Source organism: Polyodon spathula, chromosome 16 (assembly GCF_017654505.1).
Source record: "Polyodon spathula isolate WHYD16114869_AA chromosome 16, ASM1765450v1, whole genome shotgun sequence".
NCBI classification, from domain to species: Eukaryota; Metazoa; Chordata; class Actinopteri; order Acipenseriformes; family Polyodontidae; genus Polyodon; species Polyodon spathula.
The window spans coordinates 24,752,541-24,770,323 of record NC_054549.1 but is presented as its reverse complement, the minus strand read 5'-3'; the positions used below and the strand labels follow the sequence as shown (position 1 = coordinate 24,770,323).

The 17,783-nt window shown below is 37.6% G+C and overlaps 1 protein-coding gene across 1 annotated transcript in view; it reads right to left on the bottom strand.

The window, feature by feature from the left end:
• Positions 1–17,783, bottom strand: part of LOC121329356 (metabotropic glutamate receptor 7-like) — a 240,011-nt gene that overhangs the window by 117,412 nt on the left and 104,816 nt on the right. The window contains exons 3-4 of the mRNA XM_041274925.1: positions 12,170–12,305; positions 10,180–10,334 (exon numbers count right to left, since the gene is read on the bottom strand). Of these exons, the coding sequence (XP_041130859.1) occupies positions 10,180–10,334; positions 12,170–12,305 (291 nt within the window). The remainder of the gene's footprint in view (positions 1–10,179; positions 10,335–12,169; positions 12,306–17,783) is intronic.

Here is a 17,783-nt window from a genome sequence, read left to right as displayed (position 1 = left end):
GGAGCGATGCTGAAGGTACTGATTCTGACACTGATAGTGGCTGTCGCAGAGCTGTTAGCTCCAACAGCTCTATGTTGAATATTCTACAGAACAAAAATAAATCTACTATCTCAGCAACTCGGCAGTAGAAACAACAGTCCGACACAACACGACCCATCTGCTAGGAGGCGTAGTGGTGAAAAATGTGATTGTCTGGCAGGGTGATCTCATGCTATATAGGTCACAAAAGATACCATGCTGGCCTTCGTTGGCAGATTTGGCCTTCTGATTTATGGCCTGTCCACCAACCAGTGTGCAGTCAGAGTGTGTTCTGGACAGCAGGTAATGTTCTCAGTCCAGACCACTCCTCACTGGATCCACATCATGTGGAGAAATTAGTTTTCATAAAGGTTAATAATGACTTCATCCAGAGCAGTCCCCTTTAAAACATTCCACCACTAGTACAAGTGCCTTACCGCAGCATCATCACATAGGTTATTGTTCTTATAATTAGTATTTACATTTTTTTTTTTTGTTTGAAATCAGGCTCAGCCTAAAAAAAAACTGAAAACAAACAGAAACAATAGTGTTAGACCTGTTCTGTTGCAGTGTGTTCCTATCTTCTTCAACACTGTCTATCACTGTCAATTCATTCAAAACAACTGAACAACCTTGAAAACAAACTAATAAAAAAAAGATCAATCACTAAGTGTGCAAACACACAAAAATCTTTAAAATCAATAGTATTATCTTTCTTTAAAAAAAAAAAAAAAAAATTAAAATGACAAATTAGAACTTCACAATGATAAAAAAAAAGCATTGTTAAATATTCATTAAAACACTGAAGACCTGAAAGTCACAGCCAGGGATGCATTTAACATTTCCAGCTTAGCCCCAACTACCGATATCATCTGAATACATTTCAAGTATGAGTACTAGTTTCTGAGTACGAGTAAGGGTAATGGGTTCTCTGCACACCCCTAGTTAAAATGCATTCAGTAACCATGGCAACAGTACACCCATCACCCCAAGAGCATAAGAGCTGACCTTTTCAAGGGCATCGGGCTTTCTGACTATGATCATGATGTTTTTACCTGAGTAACCCTCAGATAGAGTTTAAGAGGCCCGCTGTGTGGGCTTGTCGGTAAGCTATGTAGCAGTGACGATTCAATACACCAGTTAAGAAACTGTTTCTCTTTTTTTGTGCAAGGTATTTATAGTGCGCACTTTTGCTGACACTGGCTTTTAAATGCATTTGATTTAAACAAAGCAAGCTTCATAAATGGAATGCTCATTTGTTTAAAATAGCCTTAGCAATACTCAAACCAAGCTTCTTATTGGTTGTTTTGGCAGAAAGAGCACAGAGTACTGTGTCAGAGATATTAAGAAAGCAGAACTAGGGAGGCAGAGACTTCAAAAGTTAAGAAAGAAGACATCAGTTGCAGGTTATTCTACATTTACCGTTTACTTTGATTTTTTTTTTTAAACCTTTGCACGGAGATGGCTATAGTAAACACAGCAACACTGCATTAGTAGTCTAATTAATCTTTTTACGTTTGTTTAGTTTTGAAGCAAATAATGTCCCCATGCTCAAAGCAGCTTGCATGTTCCTATTCACTATGCATTTATTCTATTTATGCAGCCATGTGTAAATGACATTTTCTAAATGGAGGGAGAACAGAAAGATTATAAAAGCTTGTCTATCTTTTGACTGATTAAGAGTTTCTCTAAAAATCATGAGCATTAAGCTCAGACAAAAATGTATTAGACATAAGACATTAAAAACTCTCCAATATAACAGCTTAAAATCTATATAGCTCAATAGTGGTAACTTTATCTTCCATCATTAGCACTAGTGATTCCAGAATGTACCATGACTTGCCAGAGCTAGGGGTCCCTCTATCTAAGTGTAGATTTTCCACATTACACAATATTCAAAACTTGCTTCCAGAGTCCCAGCATGGGAGTGTCTAAATACCAAAACACCTAACTTGTAATAAACTAAAAATAGTGTTCTGTGTTATTTTCGAAGATGGTAGCTTGGAAGCCTTATAGTTGCTGGCAACTCTAGTTGTTATTACTATTGTGTTTTTCATAACTGCTTTAGAAATAGAGAATTTTTAGACAGTAAATTGCTTTTTTCAAAGACAAGTAACTGCAAATTTAAGTCATATTCCAGAATTGAGCTAGTGTGGAGGTCAACTCCATCAGGGTCTGTTATTTACCTGGGGCCTGAGAAGCAGAAGCAGAAGAAGTGTATAGACCCTGCCCTGCCAGCCACTTGTACACTGAGTTCTAGAACGAATTCTTTATTTCTGAGAGTAATGAGTGGGTCAGCAGTGTCACGTGTTATCCGATCATCTGGCAGGTCTGCATTAATCTAATTATATATATTATACAATTATAATGAGCAGTGCTGTGTGCTTCTGTATCCTGCCGGCGAGATGAGATGAGGTTACCGGCCCTATAACATGAAACGCAGAGGAGCCCGGCTCTTTTGCATATTGATTAGGATGTTCGTTTGCAGGGTGCAGAGTCGTCGGTTCTGTGCTGTTAAACATGCACATTGTAATTTTAGATTTGGATTTCTACTTAAATATGCTTTAAACCAATCAAAAGTAAAATCTGCTTAACTATCCCTTGTTGATAACCTAGACATGTGTTGCATTTATAACCTTTCTAATGGTTCCATATAGTTCACCTAAATGATGATAATAATCACAAGCTGTTACTGTGAAATAAGAGGTTGACATGCCCTGAACCAGATGCGCTAGCAAAGGTATTTTTTTACAGGGAATTATGTATTTGTTGTTAAAGGAAGTTTAAAAGAATGTCAGTTTAATACATTTTGAGCGAGAGAATTCTGTCTGCTCAAACTGCAAAATGATTACTGTTATAATAAGACACACTACACACAACATTAACTTATTTTAAATCAGAAAAACGAAGATTGTTCTGAGGAACTAATTTTAAATATTGAACTAAAGAATTGTGTTATGCGTTCTTTCACGTAATGACATCTATACACAAGAAAAGATCTACTGAGATTCTAACAAATCCTTAATGAGATTGATTTTTCATACACAATATAACTGAATACTGGTATTTTTTGGATACAGTATTTCACAATGTACTGTACCTAGTAAGGGAATTATTTTGGTATTTTATGAGAACCTGAAAAACAAAGGCTGAAAAGGAGCCTAGTTATAATCTACAACAGGACATGTTGTGCATTAAAAATCTTCCATGTGGAAATAAAAAGCATTGTTAAATCTTATTACATGAGTACTGAGAAGAAAGAAAGAAAGAAAAAAAAAAACGTCCTTTTATCGATCCTTCCTAAAAACTACATTGCTGTCCCTTACAAACATCACAGCCAACCTTTATTGAATACTGTGGAAGGGTGGTGGGCAATTCACTGCCACAGTTTATTTATAACGTGCCTCAGGCTGTTAGTGTATGACAGGATAATCACTGATTTGTGAAAAGGTGTATTTATAGTGGATGCTAATCTATCTTGAACTGATACACGACTTAAAACAGAGTGCCACTGAACGAGAACTGTGGGGTTCTGCCACTGACAGTAAAACCTACCATAGTAAAACCACCATATATACATAATTTATTTTTTTTATTTGGCATGAGGTCCACAAACCCTCTCATCTGTATGACTTTTGTGTAACTACTCAGCAACAATAATGGGCAAACAGACCTCAGTTACTCCGTACAAGGCATGATAGTGGGTCCAAATGACTTGTCCCTCGTTGCAGTGTTGCATTGACCAATGGGGTCCATAATGTCTCCCAGGTGTTCCTGGAATAACAACGTTGGCAGCAAACCACCACAAGCACGACTCTGGGCAAAGGTGGATTTTGCCCACAGACATGTGCAAGATAGTGCGACAAGCTTGAGACATGGAGTGACCCAAATCACAGAAACCTTCAACACTGGCCTATACATACTTGCATACTGTTAAGGCTTCATCAGGCTAATAAACTATTATTCAAATGGTCTTCCATGTACTGTCAACTACCAATCACTTTAGTATTCAATAAGAACACAAGAACATAAAGTTTACAAATGAGAGGCCGCCATTCGGCCCATCTTGCTCGTTTGGTTGTTAGTAGCTTATTGATCCCAGAATCTCATCAAGCAGTTTCTTGAAGGATCCCAGGGTGTCAGCTTCAACAACATTACTGGGGAGTTGGTTCCAAACCCTCACGATTCTCTGTGTAAAAAAGTGCCTCCTATTTTCTGTTCTGAATGATCCTTTGTCTAATCTCCATTTGTGACCCCTGGTCCTTTTTTCAGGTTGAAAAAAGTCCCTTGGGTTACATTGTCAATACCTTTTAGAATTTTGAATGCTTGAATTAGGTCGCAGTGTAGTCTTCTTTGTTCAAGACTGAATAGATTCAATTCTTTTAGCCTGTCTGCATATGACATGCCTTTTAAACCTGGAATAATTCTGGTCACTCTTCTTTGCACTCTTTCTAGAGCAGCAATATCCTTTTTGTAGTGAGGTAACCAGAACTGAACACAATACTCAAGATGAGGTCTTATCCAAGCATCTTGTTGGCCTTTTATTTAGCTTTCCCACATTGTCTAGATGAAGACATTTCTGAGTCAACAAAAACTCCTAGGTCTTTTTCATAGATTCCTTCTTCAATTTCAGTATCTCCCATATATTTATAATGCACATTTATTTCCTGCATGTATTACCTTACACTTTTCTCTCTTAAATGTGTCTGCCCAGTTCTGAATCTTGTCTAGATCATTTTGAATGACCTTTGCTGCTGAAACAGTGTTTGCCACTCCTACTATTTTTCATCTGCAAATTTAACAAATTTGCTTACTGTACCAGAATCTAAATCATCAATGTAGATTAGGAATAGCAGAGGATCTAGTACTCCACTCCATTATGAGGTTTCTCAACACCTTCTCTGGCTTTTTAAAATAACAGTGAAAAATGAACCCACATCCATGGCTGCTGCTGCTTTTTACTAAAATACACTCAATAAATGCAGTGCCAAACGTTTTAGCTGGAAGTATTTTTAAACATAATTTTCATACTTCCACAGTTACGAATACATTTTAATAAGGCCAATACATTTTCTTTACAAAGTTGCATTTTCTAGAGAGAGAGCAGCAGCATGTATCAAAATATTGCTCAACAAAAGCTGAGTGTATTTATTCTTCTCCAATGACTGGTCTTTGATTTTTTTTTTTTTTTTTTAGTGAAACAAAGACTTGGAAATGTTCTATATTTCTTTCTGCCTTACTGTTCTTAACAGGTACTCACTTGGCTTTTCCTGGCTTCTACTTTTCATTATTTTTTCAATATTTGAATTTTGAAAGCAGAAGAAACGAACAACTCCTAGGTTAGAAACACCACTGCATTCTTTTATATAAGTCGAATCAGAGGCTCAAAAGAAAGCAATGTTCTTTTTAATACAAATTATTCTGACAACCAAAACCATGTTGAACAATAGATAAAAATGTAAGAGAAAGTAACAAGTTAAATGTCATTGGAATCTATTTACAACTGATTCTGGACAGCCAACTGTACAGTAATTCAATAAACAATGGAGGTATAATGAAACAATCAATCTTGTTCACTTCGAAAATGTGTTTATAATGCTGAATTCAAGTTTAAACTTATCACACAGTGTCACAACACTACAACACATCTACTCTAAATTTCAAGTTATATATGTTTAGTGCTTCTGTTTTTTGGTTTTTATTAATTGTATTTTTCGGTGTTTATTTAGTTATGTTCACGATTTTAGTTTTTTTTAGGGCTTTCGTTTTTTGATACACTGTATGAAATTTGTGTTTTCGGTTACTTTTCAAAATGCTTGCATTTTTTTTTCTGTCAATATGTATAGTAGTAACTCAACAGTACTTGCACACTTAAGTTGTACCTTCTTTCCTTTGCTATTTTCCACAGCGAAATCAATATGGTTACGGGTACATTCTTCTGGGGTTTTTGTGTGTAGGCATTTGACATTTTGCCACAATTCTGTTTTAAATCCTCCACATCTTAATGGTAATACAGCTTTAAATCCCGCTAACAAGCCTCCATTCCTGATTGTAATCTCATTTTAAATCTCGCAAGTGGAGTCTCCAATAGAAGTGTAGGAATGTTCTGTCACTTTAAAGTATTAAGAATGAATCTGATAGATACAAGTCAGTAAGGCAGGCTATTGCCCAGCAGCACTTATATGTATTATTATTTTTTTGTAGTAGGTTTTATTTTATAATGGGAAAAGTCAATGTGAATTGATTAACCAGTCCCACAGTTTTTCCGGTGTTTATTGGCTATACACCAATTTCATTTCTTTGTATCAGTGGTGGTTTTATTGGGTTTTATTGGTTAAAACCGAAAAGCAGAAGATCTATATACAGTATATTATACAGTAGGTTAAATTATAGGTGTAAAAACACTGCTTTCTTTCAAGTGCAGTGCTTAAAGCTTTTTTTCTCCTCTTCCTTGGCCTTTGTTAATACTGTCTGACAGCCCTGAAGCTTGCCTTATAAATAGGGGGACAGATGATCTCAATGGCACATGCTTAGGTATACTATCTATTATACAATGGGGTAGACAGCTCTATTCACTTCTACCAACAAAATGTGCTTTTTAAAGGTATCTTAAATACAGAATTGCTATCACTTTGGGGCTGTGTGTAACCGAAACACATTTCCCTAGCTAGTAAAAAAAACACAGGCATTTATCTACAATTAATCAGCCCCAAAGTGATCTATAGTATGTACTAGAATCCTGCATTCCTGCATCTGCAGCCATTACCTCACAAAACAACCTCATAGCATATGCACTGTCTCTTCTGCATGACCTACTTCCCTTTTACTGATATTCAGGAAAATCAATAGGAACAAAGTTCACTCTGTAATTGTACAAATTTGTATCAAATTGGTTCTATTCATACATTAAAGCTTAACCCTTTGCAGTCCATTTATTCAGCACTTGTCAGGCACGTCAGGTACAATTTATTTTCACACAAGCTGTTTATTTTACACACACTGTTTAAAATGTTTTGAGTAAAACAGGTTTAAAATGCATTGAATCACAAAAGTGTATCTACAGCCAAGCCCCTCCCCTTGTTCGCTGTATTTCTCACATACCTCTTTAGATGTGTATACTGATAAATCTGATCACTCGTTTTATCACCAAACTCTTCAATAATGTGATCCAAGACATTATTGTATTGCTATAACATCTCCAAAAAGCTCTGCAAATGTCCATGATATTCTTTGAGAGCTGGATGCAGAAGCAGCTACCTCCTTTGTTATGTCCATATTATCTCTAGTGGATGGTGCTATGAGATGCATCCTTTTTTTCGGTTTCATTCGGCTCCTACCAGTCTCACTCGGCCATTGAACGGTTTTCTCAGCTTTTTCCAGAGAAAAAAGACTAGAGACCTGTGCTTTACGTCTTTCTGATGATGTCGGACAGGGTCCGAGATTGCACTGGAAAGGGAAAATTGTAATGTCGGACCTGGTCCAATATAGGAGTGCAAAGGGTTAAACAGAGGGCATGTACTTGATGGCTGTTGTGCCATTCACATTTTACAGATTTACACTCCTCCAGCGGTCCTTGCATAACCATAAGAGGAACAGATTGCTTCGTCACATCCCCTGATATACCCTCAGTCACTCCTCCTTTGGTAGAAAGTGCAATCGCTTTACCTCCAATCCGCGATTACCACATCGCCTACCACATTAAGGCGATGACTTCTGGTATTGTGAATCCACCCCCTTTCTGGATGGCCAACCTCCAACTGACTCTGGAGTGAATTGCAAAACTATCAAGTCCGGGGCACACTGTTCCTGTTATACAGCACCCTCACAGGTCGGGATGGAGATTGTTGACTCTGATTCTTTTGATTTCTGTCACAATGATGTAAAAAAATTAAGTTTGACATTATCAACATGTATGTACATGCCATTCATTTACACGCAGCTCTGCAGCTCTGTACTATAATACATACAACAGTGTTGGGATGGACCTGTAGTATTTTTATTTATTTTTTTGGTTTTTTGGGCAGTAGCAAGGTATGTGGCTGTACCCATGGACAAAAAAATGATACACATGCTTTCTGTAACACCTACACTAAAGTGTAAAAACTCTGTCCTTCACATGATTATTTTGTTATGAAAATTCCTGGCATTTTGTAACATATAAAAGCTGCATCTCCCTCTAACAAGCCAGTTTCAGTCACAATAGGCAAGGCAGCAGTTCCCTGTTGTCGACCTTTTTAAAAAGTGTCATAAATTGTAAAAGGAGGACTTTTGGGTTCACATTATGGTGTGCAGCTTGTCTTCAGAGATCTCTGACAGGAATAATTATTAGGTTGAACTCACATAGGCCCTGTTGCTGGCAGAGTAGAAATAGATGCAAATATTTGATCTCTTTTTACAGGTGCCAAGGGAGCTCATTGTAATGTGTGAAACATGCAATGCCAGGCCCCAGGAGACTTGACTGACAGCAACTGAATACAATGCCATATCCGTGGGTTAAGCTTTCTCCATACCGAGGGGGAGTGGCGTCTCCTACCATAAAACTGCACGATTTGACGAGATAAGAGTGGGGAGGTTTAATTAAATAACATCTGACATCATATTTCAGGACAGTTACTGCATAGTGAAACATTGCGGGAACTGCGCTCTGAGGATTGTTCAGGATTTTATCTGATATGCGTGCATGTGCGTATTCCAAAGTGTTATTTGGTATAATCAATGGCCATCTCCTTAGAAAAACACATGGTAAACGCAAGCGAGAATTTCACTTACTACACATAATGGCTACTTTATATATATATAATATATATATATATATATATATATATATATATATATATATATATATATATATATATATATATACATGTATATATATATATGTATATATATATATATATATAATATATATATATATATAATCCCTTTAGGACCCAGGGGAATAAGGATTGATGCGTGTTATTAATGTGGGTAAATTGGATGATTGGGTAAATGCCGATCAGCTGTGGATGATCAGGGTGGAAGGAATAAAAAGTTCACAGTTGGATTGTTCTGTGGGTTTGGGGGAGGTAATTTTGAAAAACAAACAAACAAAGAACACTGATTTTGGTTTTTGGTCCACCAAAATTCCCTGCCTAATAAGGGACAAACTAAACTTGTTTACCAAAACCAATGTTCTTTGTTTGTTTTTCAAAATGACCTTTATAAATGAGGTCAAGTTAGACCACTAAAGGTGGTCCCATCATTGGGATCCACTGCACTGTAGGATGTTATATCCTACGTTTTTGATGTATTGTATGATATTAGTGTTTTCGGTTACTTTCCAAAATGCTTGTTATGTTTTGCGTCAAAATATGAATATAACTCAACACTACTTGCACACTTAATTTGTACCTTCTTTCCTTTGCCATCTTATTTTATTTTTTTATGTGAAAAGGGTAAAGTCAATGTGAAAAAATTTACCAATTCCACAGTTTTTACAGTGAAAATCAGAAGTCCTTAGTATAAGCCAGCACTGTATGGTAAAGCAACAGTCACTGCTGGCCCTAAGACGAAAACTCAGTATGCCTGTATATCCGATACATTGCTTTTGGTACAGGGAAAAAACACTGAGCAGCAAATATCAATATGTCATGGATACAGTGGAACACAGCATACTGCGCAGCATGTACATCTCATTAATAGGCTGCCACTGAATGCCCCCGAGCCTCAACCGTCTAGAGACACGGACTCCCTGTGTAGGCATCTCCCCATACCACAGAAGAAATGCTGCAAACAGTAATTTCCAACTAATGCGCGTTTCATTCGTGAATAATAATATTGTTAATTTTTTTTTTTTTTTTTTTTAAAAGAGCCCATGGAGCATCACAGGGACCATCTTTGACACTTAAAGCCTACGACTGAACTTTATAGATTTTGAGAGCTGGTTTAATAGTCTTGAAATGCTGAAATACCATTATGAAAAGATATTAATAATGAAAACATTACCTACACACCTCAACACCACACAGCATGTGAGAGGCCCAGGCTTATTTTAATATTCAGGAAGCCAATGTATTCTGTGCCCTGAATAAAAATGAATGTCTGTGGCTGTATTTTGAGTTTGGAGGCCAGTATCTTAGTACCTACAATAAATACAGAGTGACTATAGGAAGGTGACTGTACCGTCTATGGTGGCCCTTTTCGGCAGGATGGTTAAGGCTCCCTCTGCAGCTTCTTCTTGCCAAATCACCGGGCTAGATTTGGCACCCCAGCTGTCCGAGCCCACCCAGAGGAAATGACCAACTTTACCGGCTCTCTTAGTTGCAGCCAGAACCTGCCTGCAAAAGAATTGTAAAATGAATTTAGCAGCACATGTTTAAAAAAACAACATCAATATGCTTCATTTTGACTGTACCGATGACTAGTCCTTGCAGTCTTTTCAAGCCCATTAATCACTGACGAAACTGTAGTACTTCAAAAGGAGTCTTATAGTGGTGCTCAATGAGCCAATTGAGATAGCCATCTGATGGATAGCCCCAATCGTCGCTGTTTCTTCTTAAATACATTTGAACCTGATGAAAGGATCCAATGGTCTGAAAAGCTTGAATATTTATTAACTTTTATGTTAGTCCAATAAAAGTGGTCAACTTGAGTATTGTTTCGTCTTAGTCCCATAGAAAAAAATACTTCAATGCCAATTGAAATAATCATGTTGAAATGTGTTTTTTTTTTTTTTTTTTTTTTTTACACTGTAGGAACTTTTAGGCTTATGTCCAGGACTGAATGGCAAGTAAAGGGGATATAGAGTTCAGGATTGAGCAGCACTTTTATTGATTTTTTTTCCTACAAATGTCCCAGAAGCTATAAGTATAAATACTATATACTATAAAAAGCTATAGCTATAAATACAGTAATTTACAATCTCAAAAAACTACTCACTTCTAAATCTTTTGTAGTAATCTTTGTATTACTTTAGTATAAATACATGTTAATTTGGATTCTTATGTTGTTTTTTTCTAACGAAAAGACACACATTTGCCCGTTTTCCCATTAGAAATAGTGATATTTTGAAATATCACTGTCCTGGTCACAAAAGCAAAGTTTGTGGGGAGCCATTTTCTATACTTTTGAGGCATAAGCAATTAGGAAATAACACTTACTACCCAGGAACAAAAATTGTGTTACATAGTGTAATTAGCTTCAGTGAATTGTAAGACTGTCTGACTATAGTGTAGTACTAATACAGGTTAACTTCAGATAGTTATTGACTTTCACGGTAAAGAGAAGCTGGTGAGACATAGTAATGTCTCCTCAACTGCATAGCATACCCCTGTAAGAGTATTATTTAAATACACTCATTTGCATATCTCCACCCACATAGCGCAGCATACAAGGCTTGATATCAATCTGTGGGTAGTCAGTAAGAGCTAGTGAACACAAAATTCACAAATTATAATTCTTATATTATTAATTTTACTTTTAATACGTGAATAAAAAAATGCATGAAAACAAACATATGTAGAAGTAAACAATACTGAAACAATTCACACTCAATTTGGCAAGGAGAGGATTAAACCATTGGGAGTTGAATCAGCACCTCTTCTGCTGAGTAAATATAGTTAACTCCTGCAAGTCTCTTCATCTGCCTTTTTCAAATTTCAATTTAGGGACATATTAGTGAAGCAATGGAATGCTGGTAAATGCATGCTACTGTTTAATTTCACACCAATGTTTTATGAATACACCTCCCTTATTCTTATGTCAATGAACTTTTCTTGAGAAAAGGGCATTTAGATTGGTTGATTCTGTCTTGCTTATACTTCTTAAAACAAAAGCGATCAACAGAAATAAAAGCATTTAGATTTCAACACCATATAAATTAATATTTGAGCTGTAATGTAAATATGGTTGCAGGACAATGTACCAGAAGCCTAATCTCTCAATAATCCAGTCTATGGAACATGGACCTGCATTACATCAATTTAAAGTACATATAGCTAACAAAATCATTCCAATAAATTTTATCTAATATGTATTACTTCATAAATCTCACATTTTCCTATATGAAAGATGCATATGTTACAGTATATTTCACGTCTCTTGCATTTCTCTTTATGATTTACCATGCTTGTCTGTAGTGATGAATGTTTTTTTTTTATTTTTTTATGTTTACCTGATATCTTCATCATTGGCAAATGTGATGATGGCACGTGCCTTTGGTGTTTCCAGAAGCTGCGTGATAACTTTATCAAAGTCGTCTGTTTTGTAGTTGTGTGGAATTTTAACAGACTGAGCGATGCAAAGTCCACCTGAAAAAAAGCATATCACCACTCAATAAAAGGTCCTTTTTGAAGAATCCAAACCTTTTCATTTATCTTCAGCGGCTCATGCAAAATGCAGGTTAACTGATACTGTATGTGGCATATAAATTTAACACCAGATAGGAAAATTACCCAAACCCTCTCTGGGGAAAATACCTTCAGGACAGAGAGGTATTATATATGCGGTTAGAAGCGAGAAGCGAGGCTGCCAGAACGAGTGGTAATTTTGATGGCATCTGAGAATTTAATCAAGCAAAAGAGTTAAGAAAGAATGAAATTCAATTTACTGAGCTGAATAAAAATCCAAGTGTAGCCGAACGAGCTTTTCACTATGGAGCTTAGCTTGAGAGAGGAATGAAGGGCATGTACCCAATTTAGAGACAGTTTTCAGTGGAGATCAGGAGGGGATATATTTGCGAGATTGACTTAAATCAACATTGAACAGCTAATTATTATTCCAAAAAGAAAGAGGCAAGTTTTGGAATATAAGTTTTGGTATATCCCATTTACTGATAATATCAAGATTTGTACTGCAAAATAGCAGTATTATAAAAAGCATATTGCCTTGCAATACAGTAAAATATACGTTATTATAAACCGTACATATAACACAGATGAATAAATGCAGAACAACTGGGAGTGAGACATGTCCTGTCTGTTTTACCCTCCTAAGATAATTTGCTTACTAAACACATTTCAAGAACCAAGTTGTTTCATAAGTGTAATTGTACCCTTATAAAAGTTACCCACAGTAAAGTCATAGTAAAGTGTGACAAAGCATAGGTAAACACTTTAAAGCTCAGAGGTATTGCAAAGTACATGTAGAACATGGTGAACCATGGTAAACTATGGTAAATGCATAATAGCATGGGAAAAGCATAGACAAACTGCAAAATTACTGTGCAAAAATACCATATTAAATGTTTTTTGAACATAATATAATTATAATAATGCAATCCTTTGTCTTTCTTTCTTTTTTACAAGTGACTGGGGTGGATCATTTAAATCCTCCCTTGTCCCAGTTCTCACAGTAGTTTACTTCAGTAATCACACACATTTTCATAGAAGTTTTTTTTATCCTTCAATAAAATAGAATCAGCCTAACTATATTGAAGCAGTATAACCCTGATTAGAGTGCCCTGCTGTCTGATACAGGAGCTGATTCTGTTGGGAGGTAGAGACATGGTACTATAATTCAGACCAGGTCAACACCCAAGGTCATTTCTGATAATAAGGGTTATTAGAAACTGGTAAACAAATTATGTTGTTCTTGTAACCATTTCAAATCTTTCATTTACATATGTATTTACCTTTTATATGGTGTGATTTTGTCCGTTTTTAAACTAAAGAACAAATCAAAAACCCAGAACCAATTACTGCAAACGTCACACAATAGCAAGGAGGTATGTAACAATCATGAGCCTGACATTTGCAGCCCCTTACTCTTTTTAATGTAGGATAATTTTCCCAGTTGTTTTCTTTTATTACAGGGCTCTACAGTATTTACTTCAACCATGCTACAATTCAAATGATCAATGCAGGCAATGAAAGAATGCAATAAGACTCTAATTTCCTGTCTTTAAGAAGATCAGCTATACAACCTATACAAAGAATCATTCCATCATGTTTTACAGCAAGCATTGGCTCTACCCCCTCAAGTTATCTGCAGAAGTGGATCAGCCTCTTGGTTATAAAACAATTCTGTCAAAATTCCTCCAAAGGGAATGTGTTTATCAGTGGACTATAGAACAGTGATTAAGAAAACCAGAAACCTAAAAATATAAAGGAAACTAGTGAAAATGTAGTATCAACTGCACTGAATGAATGCCTTCAATACATTGCCAAGTTGAATCTGTGCAAAATCCTCAGTATACATTCTACAGCGAACACTAGGAACCTTGTGTTTTGCATGTTTAGTTAAACGTGTAGTGCGAGCTGCATTTCCTACATAAGATTTGCAACGGCATTTCAGTAGATAAGGAAGTGTAAAGGTAAAGGCAGATTTAGAGGAAAATGATGACAAGCCAGAACCCACAATCACTTTGAAGGATTGCAACCACCCTGGAATAGTATTAATAATAGTAATGACATTTGAAGATTCATACTCTTTAACCATCCACTTGCTTGTCCCACAATTTCCCTGGTTATTGACCTACGCCACCACTGTTGTGCTATCTGTCCGGATCAAAACATGCATACCTCTCAGCACTGGGAGGAATTGGTGGAGAGCAAGGAACACCGCATGCAGCTCCAGCATGTTTATGTGCAGGGATGTCCAGCAGTCCGACCAGGATCCGCTGACTCATCTGCCTTCCTAGACCGCTCCCCAACTCAGATTGGAGGCGTCTGTCGTAAACACTTGGTAGTTCAGTACTACTCCCATTAGCACACCTTTGCACAGATGAGAGGGAACCCTCCACTAGCGTAGGGCTGCTGAGCATGTGTAAGACACAGTCAGATGACGGTGTCTGTTGCGTTTGGCATTGAGGTGAAATGCACTGAGCCACGCTTGCAGTGGGTGCATGAGTAGCAGTTCTGGCTGAATGGCCATCAGACCTAGTAATGTTTGGCACAATCTGAGGGTGACCTGCGATCCTTGTTGAAACATGGAGAGGCACCCCTTTGTAGCTGCAACCCTGTAATCCGACAGGTATGTGCGCGTCGTAGTGGAGTCCAGCCAGAGCCCCAGGTACGTGGTGCACTGCACTGGTATAAGCCAACTCTTCATCTTTTATGGTGAGGCCCAGCTTGACCAGAGACTCTGTCACAACCGCTATGTGGGCCAGTGCTCTCTCTCGCGACTGGGAACAGATCTACCAATCGTCGAGAGGGAAAAAGAAGAGGATCTTCCTGTGAGTGACAGTTTTATTCCCTCGGTAGGCGGGACTGAGTACATCATCCCAGGAAGGGGCCTTTCGGCAGCTCTGGTATAGAGCGCTCAGCAATACCTACCCAAAGGGCAGGAATATCCCATACTTAATGTAGTGGTGGTCATCTTCGAATTGAAAGGGAACCGGCTTTCATCGAGTACTGACGTGCCATCTGGTCTGTACCCTGTACTTTGTGTCATTGTAGAAATCCATAGTCTCCATTTTTTCTTGTCAACAGTCCTGATGGCAACTGATGTATGAAGGGAGCAGAGAATAATTACATTCTTTCTCAGCTTGCACTTGTAAACAGTTAGCATAGCACAGTCATTGTTTCAAAATTCTATGAGTACAGCTGTGGTTGCAAGTTTTGCGCAGATGGTGGAAGCGCTCTTCTTGCTTTGTTCAGGCTGGGTTTTCTTTTGCCATCATTTTGTATCCTATATGCCTCTGCTACAGTACAGCATTGAATGTGGTATAGCATTCATGTATCGACCAATAACCGAAGAGTGCTATCGATGTTGCGTTTGGCATACGGCATGGGACCCGAGGTTTCAGTCAACACGTTTTGTGCAGCCCATCTTCCCACAGTCTTAACACCAGGATTTATAATTTCCCAAATAGTGCCATCTTTCCCAGTCTCCTGAATGTCTGTTCATGCTAGCGATGCAGCTGGAGTCGCTGACCTTGGTACTGCTGTGGGTGAAGCCATTGGCATTGCTGGCACGCCTGCCGCTGCTGCAGGAGACAATACAGGCAAAGAGGCTGGCACTGCAGAGGTCACGTCAGTGGGGGTAGAGATAATTACAGGCTTGTATATAAAAAAAAATAGAATAGTGTAGGTTATATTCAAACTAAAAACATGTACTGTAAAAGGCAGTCAAAAGAACTGCTTTGGCAGTTCTAAGTGGGCGGGATAATAACTTTCTTATATTCGCAATCCTGCCTTTCAAACGTTGTCAGGGCATTTAATACATGTATTTAGGAAAAGTCATAAACGTACAACCGCATAACTTTCAAACATGCAGAGTAATTTAAATTTGAAAACCTCAAACCATCAAAAAGACTGCTGTGGCAGTTCTAGTGTTAATGTGTACAGTATGTCTGTATAGATCCTGCTAGGAGAGCAAGAAGAGCAACAGTAGTGCTCAGTCTTAACATCCAACCCCCCCTTAACAACAGTCGAATCCCCTATACTATAGAAAACACTTGATTGAAAAAACAGTAGCATCAGACCTGGAAAAAGGAATTATGTTGACATTTGAGCTTTTAATGGGTATCCAAATACATGGAGTGTGTGTACACATATATTATGTTTTTCCTAGCATCCGGTCTGTTTCATCTCGGGCATTTGGGACTGAGTTAGAACATGTTAGAATGGTATCAGTTAATTCACATGGAGCTGTTTTGGAGAAAAGAACCATGTTTCATTTCCCTGTGTTCTTAATACATTGTGTAGTAGGCACTTAAACATGCTCTAACACATGCCTCATACATGTTGCTTTGTCTAATGTCTTTTTTTCTCTAGAGGGTATCACAAAATAATATTGACAGTCTTTTTTTAATGATTGATACTTGAGAACAGTGGACTAGAAGTCATAGCCTAATGACCTTCCAGCCTGACCAATTAGTGTGGTACAGTCCTGTGCCACTGCTGGTTTACCTTTCACAGTAGATTAACATAGACAAGCCTATATTATAGCCCTGCTGAAGCTACGCTTAACTATACACAAATTCCTAGCTTTATCATCAGGTGGCCCATTTTTAAAATCCAATCATGAGTGAAATTAAGTTTGGTGACCTAAGTTAGTCAACATTAGTCAGTAGAAAAATAAACAAAAACCCATCAATTTATCTCTGTCTGTGCTTGAGAGAGGCCCAAGGCTGAATACATAAGAATAATTATGAACAAGAGGAAGACATTTCACCCATCTAAACTCATCCTGTTCCTAGGAGCTAATTGAGCTCAAAACCTTTGGTTGGGTCTTAAATCTTAATGTTACAGCATCAACAAGAGGAATAGGAAACCCTATTGCCACTTAATTGCAGACAGGGGGTGTTGGGGTCAATATTGAGATGCTCTCCTCCTTCTCTCTGCATTGTGTAAGCAAAAAATAAATAAAAAAAACCTTTTAATACCATGCCATGCATTATTAAAGTTATATTCTCCAGTGGAATGAAAACAAGTGGATGTCTATATGGGAACTTCTTAGTCTGGGACCATGCTGAAGAGCTGTTATTTCACAGAAAACTCATTTTGATGTTAGACGCCTGCCAACATTGTGCCTGACAGTAGCCAGTGCTATTCTCCCTGACCTTCATTCAGCACTTAATTCATTAAAATAAAGAAATACAAGCTTGAAGCTTCCGTCTCCCTGGAAGATAAATAGAAAGGGGGAAAAGCGCAAGCAGATCTGTCAATCTCAAACCAGAATGCAGTGACTGTACACTACAGAGGGGTGCTTTGTGTGAGCTGACTTAAACAGGAACTGTGCTACAAAGATGAGGAAGAGTCACTTGCTGTGCAATTCTGAAGCAGATCCCAAGTATGACATGAAAAATCTCTGGACACATTCTCAAAGAGTTTACCCAAGCCAAC